Source organism: Enhydra lutris, unplaced genomic scaffold (assembly GCF_002288905.1).
Source record: "Enhydra lutris kenyoni isolate GAN:26980312 unplaced genomic scaffold, ASM228890v2 scaffoldscaffold18, whole genome shotgun sequence".
Classification (NCBI taxonomy): domain Eukaryota; kingdom Metazoa; phylum Chordata; class Mammalia; order Carnivora; family Mustelidae; genus Enhydra; species Enhydra lutris.
In genome coordinates, this window is record NW_019154102.1 from 6,039,434 (window position 1) to 6,056,988 (window position 17,555).

General features: G+C 38.3%; 1 protein-coding gene across 1 annotated transcript in view; it reads right to left on the reverse strand.

The window, feature by feature from the left end:
• The window catches only part of LOC111147976 (proteasome activator subunit 4), a 112,503-nt gene that overhangs the window by 5,901 nt on the left and 89,047 nt on the right, over positions 1-17,555 (reverse strand). Inside the window, exons 39-43 of the mRNA XM_022504290.1 lie at positions 17,050-17,181; positions 16,471-16,679; positions 14,339-14,424; positions 3,511-3,639; positions 2,440-2,595 (exon numbers count right to left, since the gene is read on the reverse strand). Coding sequence (XP_022359998.1) covers positions 2,440-2,595; positions 3,511-3,639; positions 14,339-14,424; positions 16,471-16,679; positions 17,050-17,181 — 712 coding nt within the window. The remainder of the gene's footprint in view (positions 1-2,439; positions 2,596-3,510; positions 3,640-14,338; positions 14,425-16,470; positions 16,680-17,049; positions 17,182-17,555) is intronic.

The window sequence follows — 17,555 nt, forward strand, 5'->3', positions numbered from 1 at the left end:
GGAATGGGAACTCAAGTTTTGGGAAAACAAAAAGACCCCAATAAAATGTTGTCATCTTATAGACATCACAAAATTCCTTCTAACCTTTCATAAAGATAGGCAATAATAATTTGGGGGGAAAAAACTCCACCTAAATATTTTGCTGTTTATTGCTTCGAAAGGTTTTTTTCTTAAATGTTTTGACAGTTTTGGGGGTACTTAACATTTTCATTATACTATTAAATGAATTACATCATAAACTGTTTTACTACATCATACTTGGTTGCATTATTTCCTTTCATACCACGATTCTTTCTTATAGTCAACTACTGATTAGAGTGCTTTCATCTTCTCACTACCGTGAGAATATTCTTAATTTATATATATATTTCTTCCCATATTGCAATATATTTTTTAAGAACAGATTCTAAGAATTACTAAAGAATTACTAAAGAATTACTAAATTTTAATGTATGAACAACTTCACTGTTAACTTTGTGGCTATCAGTTGCTTTTCAAGAGCCAGTGCAAACAGACTATGACACAAGACTAAGTGGAATACTCGCTACATACCTTGCCAACTCTGTTATCATCATTATACATTTTAAGTAGGCTCTACGCCCAATGTGGGGCTTGAACTCATGGCCCTGAGACTGAGTCACATGCTCTGCTGAGTCAGCCAGGCACCCCTAATCATTTTCCTTTAAACCTAACAGTTTTCTTTAAACCTAACAGTTTTCTTTAAACACATCTCATTTAGATTATTACAAAGTGTTTCAGTATTATGAGTAGCTCTTGCTAATTATTACTGATACACAGTATTCTGGGTTTTTTTTGTTAAAGATTTTATTTATTTATTTGACAGACAGAGATCATAGTAGGCAGAGAGGCAGGCAGAGAGACAGGGGAAGCAGGCTCCCTGCTGAGCAGAGAGCCCGATGTGGGGCTCAATCCCAGGACCCTGAGATCATGACCTGAGCCGAAGGCAGCAGCTTAACCCACTGAGCCACCCAGGCACCCCCACAGTATTCTGTTTTAAAATATGACAGAGATGCCTGGCTGGCTCAAATGGTAGAACATGGTACTCTTGATCTTAGGGTTGTGAGTCTGAGCCCTACGTTGGGTGCAGAGATTACCTAAAAAAATAAAAATATAAAAACAAATCTTAAAAAAAAATGACAGCTTTAATGGATGTTATGGTTTTATTTATAGTAACAGTTATGCTTAAGCCCACTACAATATAATTCATGAAAAAGTTCTACAACAAGGTCCAGCAAACAATAAATGCAATTTAATGTCACTGCTGTAATTGTAAAATTAGGAAACACTGATTTTCAAGATTTCCACCTCTTCATTTCTATTCCTTTAGTTATGAAAAAATACAAGTTAAAAAAATTACAGATAGCTGTAAATATTGTAAGCCTTTTCAAGCTGTTATAACCAACTGTGTGTGAGTACCTAAGGGGCTAGCAATATCTACTCCCAGAACACAAGAAAGCTGGATTCCAAAATGAATAGGCTCATTAGGGAGCTGGAAAAATTTCCATTCTCAGTTTCCTATGGATGCAATCTATTTTTAGTGCTCTCAAACAGAATATATAATCACTGGGAGTGCTCCACTACACAGAAAACCCATACAATTAAAAAAGTACAAATTTCACAAAAATTTCAATTACATTTTCTTTACCTAAGGCCAATTTCAAAAGTTGTAACTTATTCCTTATTTATTATAACACACTTTTCTTATATTATGCTATATTGACTAAGAGATTTATCTTTTTGTACAAAATATCAATGTAACCTCACCACAAAGTTGCCTTTAATTTCTCTACCAAGGAAAATAAAAAGGGGCAAAAATTCTAACTTAACTGGATAATAGCATCTGTGCGTAGACTTTTATTCAGGGAGCACAAGTGTGTATAAGAGTGGAGGGGGTGGGGCAGAGGACGAGGAAGAAAGAGAATCTCAAGCAGGCTCCACACCCAGCTCAGAGCCTGATGTGAGGCTCAATCTCACAACCCCGAGATTATAACCTGAGATGAAATCAAGAGTCAGATGCTTAACCAAATGAGTGACAGAGGTGCCCCTAGATTTTTATTCTCTTAAAACTGAAACTGCCAACATGCCCATTCCTATTAGTCCTTTAGAAACTGGTAAAGGTAAGTAAAATATTATCACCTGCAATTTCACATATAAGAAAATTTTGGTTTACACACGATACCTTCCCAACTGCAAAGAGACACCAGAACAAGAACATGCCCAGTGTTTGTTTCATTTGTAGGAAAGGAAATCACCATTAGGGTATCAAAATGAATAACACAGGTTAATGTTAAAATTAAAGTTACTTTTAATAATTTATGCTTTAAAAAACTCATCAATGTATAAATACTTTTTAAAGTGGGGGGAGAACATGATGCTTTCTCTAAATTAAATTTTGATTTTCTAGATCGTAAATTTTACCTCTAGTTGTTCATCCTCCAAAAGACTTATAACCAGCCACCTGATGTCTTTAACTGCATCTTCATTGTTTAGGAAAATAAAGAGGTTATAAAATACCATGGTCTGGAGGTAGGTCAACACTGTATATCTAGCATGCCAAGAACTGCTTCTTGCTGTCTGTGAATGAGAAGAAGTAGAAACACTGGGAAGAATGCTGCCCAGAGCAGGAGGTGACAGACAGGAAGGACACACAAATCCTATCATCTTCTCTGACACCTCTACTTCACAGGCATGGTTAGAGCAAGCTCGTGTTACAGTTCCTTCTAAATAGAAGGTTGCACGAACAAGTTCAGGTACAGTTAGTTCTTCAGAATGGTTGGAAATAAAGGGTAAGGAACAGACAGACAAAAGTCAACTTCAGAGAAAATTATAATGCATACTCTGACTCCTCTAAGAGTTGCACATTATTGCCTTTTACTTCAAAGCAGGTAACGTAGTAGACTGAAAGCAATGACTGAGAATTGCTAAATTCTATCACAGAAAAACAAACAAACTGGGTTGTTAAAACACATTTTTCAGTGACAATTCAACTTAAAAATCTGAAGGCCATGGGAACAGTCCGCTTTTTATGTAACACATGTATGACCTAGGTAAAGGCTAAGCATATGGTATACTAAAAATGCAGCCAGAAAATATATAATCACTTGGGTCTTTTTTCCTTCTTTCTTTTTTAAACCAGAGATTGGGAAACAGAAGTGAATAAAATAAAGGGGAAATGGTTAAAGGGAATGACTACCCCTCTTTGCTCATAAGCACTTTGCACCCAAGATGCTTCAATAATTAGCTCTTTGTGTATATAGGGAATTTGGGGGGTTGAATGATCTCCCAAGCTCACAGAAGTTGGTGGCAGAGGCAGGTACAGAATCTAGGTCTGTTTCTTTGGTCAATAGATATCTTTTCTCAGACTAAAATAAAAGTCAAAATGAAAAATAAATTTCTAGTACTGTGTGCACTACAGCTGACTTTGTGAAATTCTTAGAAAGGGCAACCAAATTCTAGCCAAAACACAAAAATATCGTTAGACACTCTTACTTGTTTTAGCACCTGAAGTACCAAAGGCACTTGATGAGGGTAAAGCAAGCCCTGAGACATTAGCGATAAACATAACTTTGCATCTCTTTTCAGTTCGTCATAGCTATTGTCATTTTCCACTGGGGCAATCTAGAGAACAATAAAACAAATCAAACACATTATTGAAACAACAGCCAGTAAGTACAAAGGCATCCTTACATAAAATAAATCACATATTTACTTTTAACAACTTCTATGGGAATTTTCAGATATGTACAAAACTAGGGAAAGGACAAGGCGTCCCCATGAATCAATCACCACTTCTCCCAGCAAAATCCTCCCGTTTCTTGCCCCCCATGTTTCCCCATCCCCTAATTAAATTATTTGAAGCAAATCCCAGACGCATTTCACCCATGATTATCTTATTATGTATCTCTAAAAGATAAAGTCTCTTACTTTAAAAACCTGGAATGAAATCAGCCATAAAAATTCATTGCAGTTAAGATATAAAATATACAGTAGTGTTCAAATTTCCCCTATTATTTTGTAAACTGGTTGTTTGAAATCTGGTTGAACATGATGATCTCACACTGCATTTGGTTCATGTGGCTCTTAAGTGTAAAAGGTTCTGTGAAAGATGTATTTAAAAAAAATCTCTAAATTCTCCCTACCCTCTTTTTACATTCCTTGCCCTTAAAAAAAAAAAAAAAAAAAAAAAAAGGCGAGGGGGAGGGCCTTGCTACTTGGTTTTGTAGTGTCCTCTACAGTGGCCTTCCTTCTCTGACTGCATCCCTGTGGCAGCATTCATTGGCTCCAGTATGTCCTGTAAAGTAGCATTAGATCTAGAGCCTTGATTTTACTGAAGTCTAATTCTTTGAGCACAACGTAAGTGGTGTGTACTTCCTTCACTTATGTCAGTTTTCTCTTTCTGTGATGAACCATTACAAAAAAAGGTTTGCAAAATGGTGACACTCATTTCTTCTTCATTATTACATGGAACAGTTCATACAGAAAAGCCTTCTATCTCTCAGAGGGTTTCCTTCCTCTGATAGTGGTTTCCTTCCTATCCTCCAAAAGTAAACAATGAATTTTTAAAACAATGGTCATTATGAGCTAATGAATTTGAAAAAACTTAATGGTTTTAGTCTTTACTGGAGCTCGAAATGGCTCCTGATTTCTTTAACACAACTGTTGCATTCTTGGTTTCCGGTAGGACAATATGAATTAGGTTTACCCGGTACATTTCTTGGTCCTAACCTGAAATCAACTTTTTCTCCTTGGAGCCCTGGTTCTTCTAGCAGGAAATGATACCTTTTTAGAAACCGTCATCTAGGCACTACGAGCACTGATCACTATTAAGCTGATTACTGGTTATGGGTTTTTTTGTGGCCAGAGCTAGGAAATAAGCCTATTTTTAAAAAAGATTTTATTTATTTATTTGATAGAGATCACAAGTAGGCAGAGAGGCAGGCAGAGAGAGAGGGGGAGGCAGGCTCCCTGCTAAGCAGAGAGCCCGATGTGGGGCTCGATTCCAGGACCCCGGAATCATGACCTGAGCTGAAGGCAGAGGCTTTAACCCACTGAGCCACCCAGGAGTCCCTAAGCCTATTTTCTAAAGAAAAGCAGATCATGAGATCATACTGGTATTTTCAAATTTAGGATTACTGAGGTTTTACTAAACAGCTGGATTTTTAAAAAAGATTTAGAGAGACCACACATGTATGCACAAGTAGGGGTAAGGGCAGAGGGGCAGACTCTTCAAGCAGACTCCCAAGATGAATTCGGAGCCCGACACTGGCGATCCTACAACCCCACCACCATTACTCGAGCTGAAATCAAGCAGATCAACTGACTGAGCCACCCAGGCACCCCAAAAGCTGGATTTTTATATCCTGTCACTCATGCTAAAAATTTTGGTTCCTAATGTTAAAAAAGGACTAGGGCCAAAATGAAGTCACTTGCCCCCAGAACTGCAAACTAAGACTTAACTGTAGTTTCAGTCATTATGGTTCTGAAAGAGTGCGTCTTCCAACCAGTTAATTAGGAATTAACTGATTAGTAACAGTAAAGTATACCACATGGTAGACCCCTGCCTTGTCTGAAATAATCTTTTGTTTGGCCTTTCTTGTCCCACCCCATTTCTGCCTTTAAAGACCTTCCATTTTGGGAGGCACCTGGGTGGCTCAGTCAGTTAAGAGTCTGCCTCTGGCTCAGGTTGTGATCCCAGGGTTCTGGAATTGAGCACTGTATTGGGCTCCCTGCTCAGTGGGGAAGTCTGCTTCTCCTTCTCCCTCTGCCCCTCCTTGCCCTGCTAATGCTCTCCCCCCACCCCCACTATATTTATATACACGTTCCATTTGGTACAGATCCCTGGAGTCCTTTCCATTTTTTACATGGTACTGCCTGATTCATGAATCACTGAACAAAGTCAGTAAGATCTTTGAATTTACTCTGATGAATTTTGTTTTTTTAACACTACTGACAATTATTATTTATTTGCTCTTTATTATTATATAATAGACATAATAGCTTTATTCCAATATTACGGGATGCAGTCCCCATAGGCATGTGTGATTTCCTGTTTTAAAAGTCAGTGCTTCATATATTTATCCCTACAACCAGAAACACAGTAAGGTGAAGTTCATTTGTTTCATTTTGCTTTTTTTTTTAAAGGCAGAGGTACCTTGGCTGGTTTAGTCGGTGGAGCATGCCATTCTTGATCTCAGGATCATGAGTTCGAGCCCAATACTAGGTGTAAAGTTTATAAATACTTTAAAAAGTATGGGGGGGGGGTCTTCATTTAATTTTGTTTTATGATCATAAAAAGTGTTTTTAGGGCTCTAAAGACAAATTGGTAAAATAAAGTACGCTCAGCCTTCTTTGTCCCCAGCCCTTAATAAGTAAGTGTCCTCTAAAACAGTCTATTTTTTTTTTAAATTTTTTAAAAGATTTTATTTATTTGACAGAGAGAGAGAGATCACAAGTTGGCAGAGAAGCAGGCAGAGAGGGCAGGGGAAGCAGGCTCCCCGCTGAGCAGAGAGCCTGATGCAGGGCTCAATCCCAGGACCCCGAGACCACAACCTGAGCCAAAGGCAGAGGCTCAACCCACGGAGCCATCCAGGCGCCCCTCCTTTAAAACAGTCTAAATATATTTTCTTGTTTCTTTTTAAAGTATGGTTTTAATATGGGGGTCCCTGGGTGGCTCAGTAGGTTAAGCATCCAACTTTTGATTTCAGCTCAGGTTGATCTCAGGGTTGTGAATTCAAGCCCTGTGTTGGACTCCATGCTGGGAAGAGCCTATTGAAAAACAAGCAACAGAGCCCCCGCCCCCAACCAAAGTTATAGTTTTAATATGGAAAGAAATTATTTTTCTCTTACAACACTAAGGAACTAAGGATTGTATCAACGGAGGTGAAATATTCACCAAAGCTTAGTATTACCAAATTTCTTTGCATACCCATAACCAATGGGAACTTATCTTGGCGTTTACTTTTTTTTTTTTTTTTTTAACCATGCCTTTACTTTAACTATCTTTGTTTACCAAACATTAGCCAGGCTCCTCTGAGCCCTCTTTTCATCTGGACCTACTGAGTCCAGTTTTATCAAGAATCCTGACATCTGAGAGAATCTCTCTCACCTCTGTATCTGATCCAATTCCTCACCTCCACTTTTCGTACGTGATCAACACGGAATGCTTTTGGCAGAGTCCTGTCAAGTCAGTTTACCAAGAATCCCCTATACTTGATGTCTCTCCTATTAGTCATTTTCTTCGCACTAACACCTCCCCACTGTTCCGCTCATTGGCTAAAAATCCCCAGCTGTCTTTGCTGTATTCAGTCTTGACACCTATCCAATAGTTCCAAACGAAGTCTTCCTCACAACTGACATGTGTGAGAATAATTTTTTCTTTAGCAACTAAACCTCCAAGCTCAATATACTAATTCACTGTGATAATCTGTCCAAGTCTGATGGAAATAATATTTCTTAGCAGACTTTATTGAAACAAGTATGAAATTTCATCTCAAATCAATGGAGAAATACTTCATGACATCACTTAAAAATAAAGAAAATTATAAAAATGGAACTCCTTTATAACACAATAGAAAACTTGCAAAATACAGATAGCTGGCAAAAAAATACAAATAGCCAATGTATAAGGAGACAACCTCACTAAAGAAATATAATAATTTTGTTTTATATTTTTATTTACTTATTTACCTATCATAAGGAAATGCCAAGCCCAGTGTGGGGCTTGAATTTACAACTCTGAGATTAAGGGTTGCATGCTCTACTGAGTGAGCCAGCTAAGCATCGCAAGAAGTATAATAATCTTAAAAAAAAACATTTTATTTAACCATCAAAGATTTAAGAAATGTCAGGGTTAATGGGAAAGAGGTAACATAAGACAGGCTCTTTGGAGGGCAGTATCCACTAAAATTACAAATGCAAGCAGGTCTTTTACATGGTAATTTTATATACAGTATTTGCCCTACAAATATATATGCATAATTGCAGAAAACTATTAGTTTTTAACAGGCAAAAACGGGAATAACCAGTGACTACCCATACAAAATGGACTGAATAAATGATAATATAATGCAGTCATTAAAGAGGGAGAGGCAGTTATGTGAAAAGATGGTCCTTATCAGACTCTAAAAAAAAAAAAAATCAGGGGTGCCTGGGTGGCTCAATGGGTTAAGCCTCTGCCTTCGGCTCAGGTCATGATTCCAGGGTCTTGGGATCGAGCCCCGCATCGGACTCTCTGCTCAGCAGGAAGCCTGCTTCCCCTTCTCTCTTTGCATGCCTCTCTGCCTACCTGTGATCTCTGTCTGTCAAATAAATAAATGAATAATCTTTAAAAAAAAAAATTTAAAAAAATCAATTTGTAGAATGAAACATTTATTTTTTATACAATCCGACATCTACACTAATGCAGCATATAGCACAGATGCACTCAGAAAGATATAAAAAAAGACACAACCAAAGAAACTGAAGATAAAAATTATTACAAATACTGAATAGTCCAAATCTCCAGGCAATGTACATGAAATTGTTTTGTCATTTAATTCACCCATAATAAAAATGAGGTGATTTAGAGTTTGGCTAGTTGAACTCTAGTATAAAAAAAGAAGATATTCGGGGCACCTGCGTGGCTCAGTGGGTTAAAGCCTCTGCCTTCGGCTCAGGTCATGATCCCAGGGTGCTGGGATCGAGCCCTACAACGAGCCCCGCATCAGGCTCTCTGCTCAGCAGGGAGCCTGCTTCCCCATCTCTCTCTCTGCCTGCCTCTCTGCCTACTTGTGATCTCTGTCTGTCATATAATAAATAAAATCTTAAAAAAAAAAAGAAAATAAGATATTCATTTGCTGGCAGGCCTACTATTACCACCAAGAAAATTTAAGGTGACTCACTCACCTGTTGAATCAGCAGTCTTTCTTCCTACCATTCATGAAAAAAATGTGTTTTATGAATGAAATTAGGGCATAATGTTCTCATGTTAAGAAGAGGTTAAAATGTTCTACTAAAACCAGCAAAATCCTGAAATCCAATAGGTAAACTTCACTGTAAGGAACAGCATGTTCCAAAGCAACAAATTAACCATTATTAATTACTAGCACAGGACATCAATTTGTTTGGGCTAGACTACTTTTATATGCCAGTAAAATCAAAATCTCTTAGATATTATTAAGTAAAATCAAAATCTCTTAGATATTTTTAAGTTTTTATTGATTTGGTTAAGTAATCTCTACACCCCATAACCCTGAGATCAAGAGTTGCACACTCTTCTGACTGAGCCAGCCCGGTGCCCCAAAATCTCGGGAGATATTTTACTTTGCAGTGATTTTAGCTATTAACAACATTACTGTTTGTGGAACGAAAACCTTTTCTGTTACAAAGCAAAGCTTCTAAGTTTGGAAAAGTACTTTCTTTAGTTCATCTCAAGGAATAACATCGGTATTTCTTGATCAGCAATTACTCTGTAGTCTAGTTTATCTGAATCTTACCAACTCACTTAAACTTTTTAATTTTCAACTTTTAATATTTTCTCAAAAGCATTATTTTTCTTCCCAGATACAACTTTTTTTTTTTTTTTGAAGATTTTATTTATTTATTTGACAGAGATCACAAGTAGGCAGAGAGGCAGGAGGCGGGGGGCTGGGGAGCAGGCTCCCTGCTGAGCAAAGAGCCCGATGCGGGGCTCAATCCCAGGACCCTGGGATCATGACCTGAGCTGAAGGCAGAGGCTTTAACCCACTGAGCCCCCCAGATACAACTTTTAAAAGAACACATGTGTACACTGTCATAATGTTCCAACTACCACAGTAGTTACAGAAAAATTAAGATTCAGACAACCTTAAAGTATGGGAATGTTCAACTGGCATTAAGGGGGGGTAGATTATAGTCTCTTCATAAAAAGACAAGCTGTAATCCAACTATATGACATTCTTGAAATGACAATTATAGAGATGAAGAATAATCAGTGGTTGCCAGAGGCTAGTAGTGCTGAGGGAGAGGAGGAAGATTGACTGTCACAGGGTAACACAAAGTAATTGTGATGATAATGGGAGTACTTCTGTATCATGGTTGTGTTGGTGGTTGTAGGAATCTATTTGTGTGATAGAATGACATAGAATTATACACATGTTGTACTGATTTTAATTTTTTGGTTTTGAAAATGTAACTACTAGAGAAAAATAAATGAAGGGTACATGAGACTGCTCTGTAGTACCTTGCAACTCCTGTGAAGACTTTCTAATTCAAAATAAAAAGTTTGGGGGAGCGCCTGGGTGGCTCAGTGGGTTAAAGCCTCTGCCTTCCGCTAAGGTCATGATCCCAGGGTCGAGCCCCGCATCAGGCTCTCTGCTCAGCGGGGAGCCTGCTTCCTCCTCTCTCTCTGCCTACCTCTCTGCCTACTTGTGATCTCTGTCAAATAAATAAATAAAAAATCTTAAAAAAAAAAAAGTTTGGGAAAAAAGTCTATGCCAATGAAACCTAGAGGCTTTCTTCAAGTACTGCCTATTCTTTTGCTTTCTGGCCTTACCACAGGGGAGACTGACATACAATGATTTGGGTTTTCCTTAAGATCTTTAGTAATAAGGGTGTTTTGATGTCTGTTTGTAGCATTTCCTTACTAATATCCATCCCTGTTGCTGAAAACAGACATCTTGATTAACTTTTGGAAAATCATTCCTTTCTGTCATTCTGGTGGGTCCGTCAACCGAGGGATCATATTGTTGAGCCACAGTGTATTTCTGAACATCTGAAATCTCGAAGAGAGAAATGCGGGGAGACGGCACCTGCTGAGGCTGTTTAGCTTCTGTTACCTGTGTCCCTAGGCAGCAAACTGCCTAGATACTTCTATGTAATCTAATTAATTTCCTCCTTCCACTGTTGCAGACATTTAGTTTTCAGTGCTTGCAATTAAATATCCTTAACTAATACTATGATATAAAAAAAGGAGATCTTAGTCTTTCTTTTGCTTTGTTTTCACATAAATTTATTAATATTGGTACATCACAGTTAAGATTTAACTGACATTAAACTGTGTTAACCTGTACAAAATGCTGCTCTGTGTTAATCTGAACAAAAATTTAGTTAGCAAAAGAACATTCTACAGGGTTGTCCTCTCCTCTAATATTTTTTTTTTAAGATGTCATTTCTTTATTTATTTGACAGTGAGAGAGGGAACAGAAGCAGGGGGAATGGGAGAGGGAGAAGCAGGCTTCCCGCTGAGTAGGGAGCCTCATGCAGGGCTCGATCCCACATGACCTGAGCCAAAGGCAGATGCTTAATGACCAAGCCACCCAGGTGTCCCTGCTTCCTCTAATTATTAAGAAAAGTAGTTTTTCTGCAGAAATCCTATCAATGGTATGTAATTCTGTACCAGTTGTAACAACATCTGTAAGTTTTTCTCTGAGTCAGACATATACAAACTACTATTCTACAGCAGTGACTTCTGATGAGCACTCTGGGAAGTTTGAAACTTAGGATACAACACGCCCTTTTTTCCTCCTCCCTGATCAATGGCATCTGAACTCTTTACTATTCCAAATTAAAATGCAGTTAAAGACTAGTAACAAAAGCAATATGCAATAATTATAATATATATAAATATTTTACACCGTGCTATCTGCTTTACAGACATTATCTCACTTCATCCTTGCAAAAACTTGGTGAGGGACTCTTTGACTAGAAAAGGCAAATAAACTGCAACTTTCACTTTGATATAGATGTCAAGGTGGGTTTTTTTTTTTTTTAATTGATATAAAACTGCTTTTTATGTGATAGGATATAATAACTTCATTTAGAATTTATGAAGCACCTCAAGTGTCTGAAACATATTTCTGATCTCATCTCCAACTATTTCTGAGTGCGTTCCACAGTTTAATAAGCAACAACTTGCTTTTAGACTCCTTTCTTTATTCTTACTCTACACAACTGACTGCCTGGAAAGTAACTGTTCATCTGTGCTATGGTGTCTTTGTACCCCACACTCCATTCACCATGATGGCCTAAAGCAGATTCTCAACCTCACTATCTGTAGATCCAGGTGAATTGTTAGGCCTGTCAGAAGCAATTCACACAATACAGCTTTCTAATGATTAAAGTTTTTATAAATTTCATATGGATTCAAAACCTCCTTCTATCAACCTCACTATCATTTACCTGCTTTCTGGTTTGTTTTTTTTTTTTAAGATTTTATTTACTTATTTGACAGAGATCACAGGTAGGCAGAGGGGCAGGCAGAGAGAAAGGAGGAAGCCGACTCCCCGCTAAGCAGAGAGCCCGATGGGGGGCTTGATCCCAGGACCCTGAGATCATGACCTGAGCCGAAGGCAGAGGCTCAGTTGGTTGGGCAGCTGCCTTTGGCTCAGGTCATGAACCCAGGGTTCTGGGATCGAGTCCCACATTGGGCTACTTGCTCGGCGGGGAGCCTGCTTCTCCCTCTGCCTCTACCTGCCACTCTGTCTGCCTGTGCTCGCTCTCTCTCTCTCTCACAAATAAATAAATAAAGTCTTTAAAAAAAATAAAAGATTTTATTTTTAGGTAATCTCTATTTCACTCAAAAGAAAAGAAAAAATTAGGGGCGCCTGGCTGGCTTAGTCAAAAGGGTGTGTGACTCTTGATCTCGGGGGCGTGAGCATGAGTGGAAGAAGGGGATAAAACTCCAACTATACCAACACTCATTTCACATCACCCATTTATGGACATATGAGATCATGTTCTGTATCCACTGCATATGTGGCAGTGGAAAAGTTTAAGCACCACTGCCCTAAAGACAAACCCTACCTACACCAAGGACCTACAAGTAACAAGGATCTATATACACTAATAATTACTGTCTACTCTTATATCCTGAAAGATCCCAGAGGTACTCATGGGTATCAGGCCCCACATAGCATTCCTAAAAGTATTTTAGTGGTGGATCTTTTGAATATTACCAGTAATCTTTTTTTTTTTTTTTTTTTAATTTGAGAGAGAGCACGCGCGTGCGAGCACCAGCAGGGTGAGAAGTGGACACCCCTCCCCCCCAGGGGATCACGACCTGAGCCAAAGGTAAACATTTAACGATTGACCCACCCAGGTGCCAACTAGAGTTATCTTTTTGAGATTTCTTGAAGACATAGTATACTGTGGCAAATCCAAAGTTTAGCAGATGATTTGCTGAGACACAGGATCAAGGGTGTTCCCTCCAAAATGATATCTGCACCGAACAGTAACTCTCTTTTTTTTTTTTTAAAGATTTTATTTATTTATTTGACAGACGGAGATCACAAGTAGGCTGAGAGACAGGCAGAGAGAGAGAAGTGGAGGCAGGCTCCCCACTGAGCAGAGGGCCCTATGTGGGGCTCGATCCCAGGACCCCGGGATCATGACCCGAGCCGAAGGCAGAGGCTTTAACCCACTGAGCCACCCAGGCGCCCCCGAACAGTAACTCTCAAGCAGCAGTGATGTTTGTGCCATTTGTTCCAAATGTGCCATAAGACCAGACTGTTTTGCTAACCATAGCACGACTGCAAACTAGAACTGCGGCAACCAATATACTGATCTGTGACCTTAGTTTTATCAGCTTCATCACCTGCCTAGATGAGTAATTAGACCCACGTAGGCTACACCTTCCATCCAATCAAATCAGACGTCAGTGTGTTTGCAGAACTGACTGCCAGAAACAGGCTACTTCTGCAGGTGTTTGTTAAAAGCAGTTACAGTCCCATTTGACACCATAAATACAAATATTGTATGTGTAAATATAATACAGCTTTAGATTTCACATATACTGAATAAAACAAATCAGAAATAGCTATATTAAAAAATGTCACTATGGCTTTATTTTTTTAGCTGTCCATATTTTCCTTAACTATGCTTGGAAACTGATTATCAGTATAACAATGCTTTGTCTCTAAACTTTTCATATATCTGTTAAGATACTAGCCTTACCTAATACTGAAAAGATTATTTCAACAAATATTAAACTGCTATCACTTCATGATTCTACTATGACTATTCTCCTTAGCGAACCAACCAAGTCACACAGAGTCTGAAAAACTATCCACTATCAGATGATAAATATAAATTCCCTGTGAAGGTCAGAAGGGGATGCATTCTTTTTTTCTCTCCAGGTTTGCATTTAAATTCCAGTTAGCTGGGGTGCCCGGGTGGCTCAGTCAGTAAGTGTCTGACTCCCTGCTCCACAGGAAACCTGCTTCTCCTTCTCCTACTTCCCCTGCTTGTGTTCCCTCTCTTGCAGTCTTTCTGTCAAATAAATGAATAAAATCTTAAAACAAATAAGTAAATTCCAGTTAGTTAACACAGGGAGGCACATTCTTAGTTTCAGCCATAAACTTACCTTAAAAAACAACGGTAGAAGCTGAAGTTGCTCTGTGACCGCTGTAGAGAAGGATCTTCCTGCACTAGCCATCAGCCATTTCAATACTAATTGAAAATAAACAGGTGGAATCAGTCTTGCTATACAGTTAGAACACAAAATAGAGTAATACTATAGTACTAGTGTCAGAGAGCCATTATGATAGCTCTGCTAACTAACTCTTCAATGTTAAGAAAGAGATCATGATGTTACTTCATAGATTTGACACTAAACAGCATTATGACAGGAACCACAATAAAGGGTGTCAACCAACTAGGGTACTGAAGTCACTCAAAAAATGAATCAACAAATTAACAGCCTACTAAATATCAACACCAACTATGAATTAACCTACAATAATCCTAATGTAGCAAAAATGATAACTAAGTTAAGCTGTTTACACTTAGAATGCTTGAAAAAATTTTAAATTTCTAACAGGACACCCCCAAAAATCAAAACAATTTTGAAAAAGAACAAAGTTGGGGGACTCACACTTCCTGATTTCAAAACTTACTACGAACTACAGTAATCCTAAATAGTGTGGCACTGACATAAGGACACAGACCAATGGCGTACACTGGAGTCCAGAAATAAGCCCTCACACATATGGCCAAGTAATTTTCAGAAGACTGCCAAGACTACTCAATGAAGAAATAAGCCTTTTCAACAAATGGTGCTGGGAAACTGGACATGCTCAAGCAAAAAAATGAAGATGACCCTTAACTTACATTATATATAAAAATTAACTTAGGGAATTAAAGACCTAAACTTCTGAACTAAAAGTGTGAAATTCTGGGATGCCTGGGTGGCTCAGTGGGTTAAGCCTCTGCTTTCCGCTCAGGTCATGATCTCAGGGTTCTAGGATCCGGCCCCGCATCGGGCTCTCTGCTCGGCAGGGTGCCTGCTTCCCCTCTCTCTCTGCCTGCCTCTTTGCCTACTTGTGATCTCTCTGTCAAATAAATAAGTAAAAATCTTTTAAAAAATAAATAAATAAAAGTATAAAACTCTTAGAAAAAAACTTAAGGGAAAAATTTCATGACACTGGATTTGGCAATAATTTCTTGGATATGACATGAAAAGCAAAGGCAACAAAAGAAAAAATAAACTCGATTTCATCAAAATTAAAACTTTTATGCATCAAAGATACTATCAAGACAGTGAAAAAGACAACTCACCAAATAAGAAAATATTTGCAAACCATTTATTAGACAAGGGGCTGATATCCAGAATACAAAAGAACTGTCACTCAAAAACAACACTAAAACCTAACTCAAAAATTGGCAGGGGATGTGAAGAGACAATTCTCCAAAGAAGATTAAAAAAAAAAAAAAAAAGGCAAATAAACAAATGAAAAAATGTTTAACCACTAATCATTAGGGAAAAGCAAATCAAAACCACAGATACCCTTTTCACACTCATTTGGATAGTTGTAAGTCATAAAAACAGAAAAAAGTATTGGCATGAGTATGAAAAAATGGCAACCTCCTTGTACTACTGGTTGGAAGGTAAAATGGGGCAGCTACTGAGGAAAATAGTTTGGTGGCTTTTAAAAAAGTTAAACGTAGAATTACCACATGGTCCAGCAAGTCTACTTCCCATAGCCCAAAGAAGTGAAAACAGGGGACTCAAAAACGTAATGTCTACATCACTGCTTACAGCAGCACTAGTCACAGCAGCCGAGAGGCAGAAACGACCTAAATATCCATCAACAGATAAATGGATAAATACTGAGAACACAATGCAAAATTAAAACGTCCAACTTAAAAGGACAAATGTATGATCCCACTTATATGAAATACTTAAAATTGGCAAATTCTGAGGCTAGGTAGAATGGTGGCTGCAGGGGCGAGGGAAGTGTAGAACAAGGTCATTACAGATCTTCAGTGTTGCAATCTGAAGAGTGCTGGAGATGTACGACAGTGATGGTTGTACAACAATGTGAATTTAATGTCACCCAACTATAAACTCCGTATTATGTGCGTGTTACCACAATAAAAAAAAACAGGAACAAAACATCCCAAAGGATAATCTAAGTAAATGTCTATTTTGTTTTGTTTTCCCCTGGTAATAAATGTCTGTTTTTAAGCAAGTTTCTATTAATTTTAACCACTCACTAGTTTTTAAGAGTTTAATGCCCTGAGTTCGTTCATCTTCTTCACCAATTCCATTTTCTTCCATAACATGGTTCTGAATTTCTTCATCTACATCCATAAGGGGTTTCAATCTCTCTAGAATTCGAGCAGTAAACTCAGGGACTCGTGGGGATGCTGTTGGCGCAGTGTTTGGCAAAGAAACATCGATCATAAATATGTAGGTCAGCACGCTGTAAAATGAAATACACATAGGAGTGAGAAGAGATGCCATGTTATCAATAAAACTAAGGTTCAAAAGCAATGACCCAACCAAAGTAAATATTTGAACAATGACTCCTAGAGAGAGTGTCTTGTGCTGTGCCCATAATTCAGAGACACTGAGAACCGGCCAAATGTGCACCTCTGGCTCGTGAGCTCACTGCTGTCCTGTTTTACATTAGAGCCTCACGGACTAGTGTCCCAAACACAATATAAAACAAAATTTGAAGACCAGAATCCACAAACCCAATAATAACATAACCAGTATGTACTACTAAGTATTAAAATTTAATATAAAAGAACTCAAGAATTGTACCATACCACAGGGAAAAGAATACCTACCTCCCTATTCTTTCCCTGACATTTTTGTAAACCTGGGTGAGTTTGGGTTCCAAGTACTTCAGTAGTCTGTGCAACAGCTCAGGTACTCTCCACTCTTGCTGAGCAAGGCCACCTTGCAGTACATAGAGTCGACTAGAATGAAAGCACAGCAAAGTTAGAGCCCTTCCCTGCCTTTACATATGACAGTATAGACTAATGGAGTCTGTATTCCACTTAAAACTGCTACATTTTGAGTCCTGCATCGGGCTCTTTGCTCGGGAGGTAGACTGCTTCCCCCTTTCTCTCTGCCTGCCTCTCTGCCTACTTGTGATCTCTCTCTCTCTCTCTCTCTGTCAAATAAATAAAATCTTTAATAAAAAACAACTGCTACATTTTCTCACCCAATAAATATTAAAACTGACAATTCAAAACAGCACCTTTATGAAGATTTTATTTTTACTGCATCATTTTCTCTGTATTCTCATTCTCTCCATTCCCATACAATCAAGGGAAATACTGACTTGAGA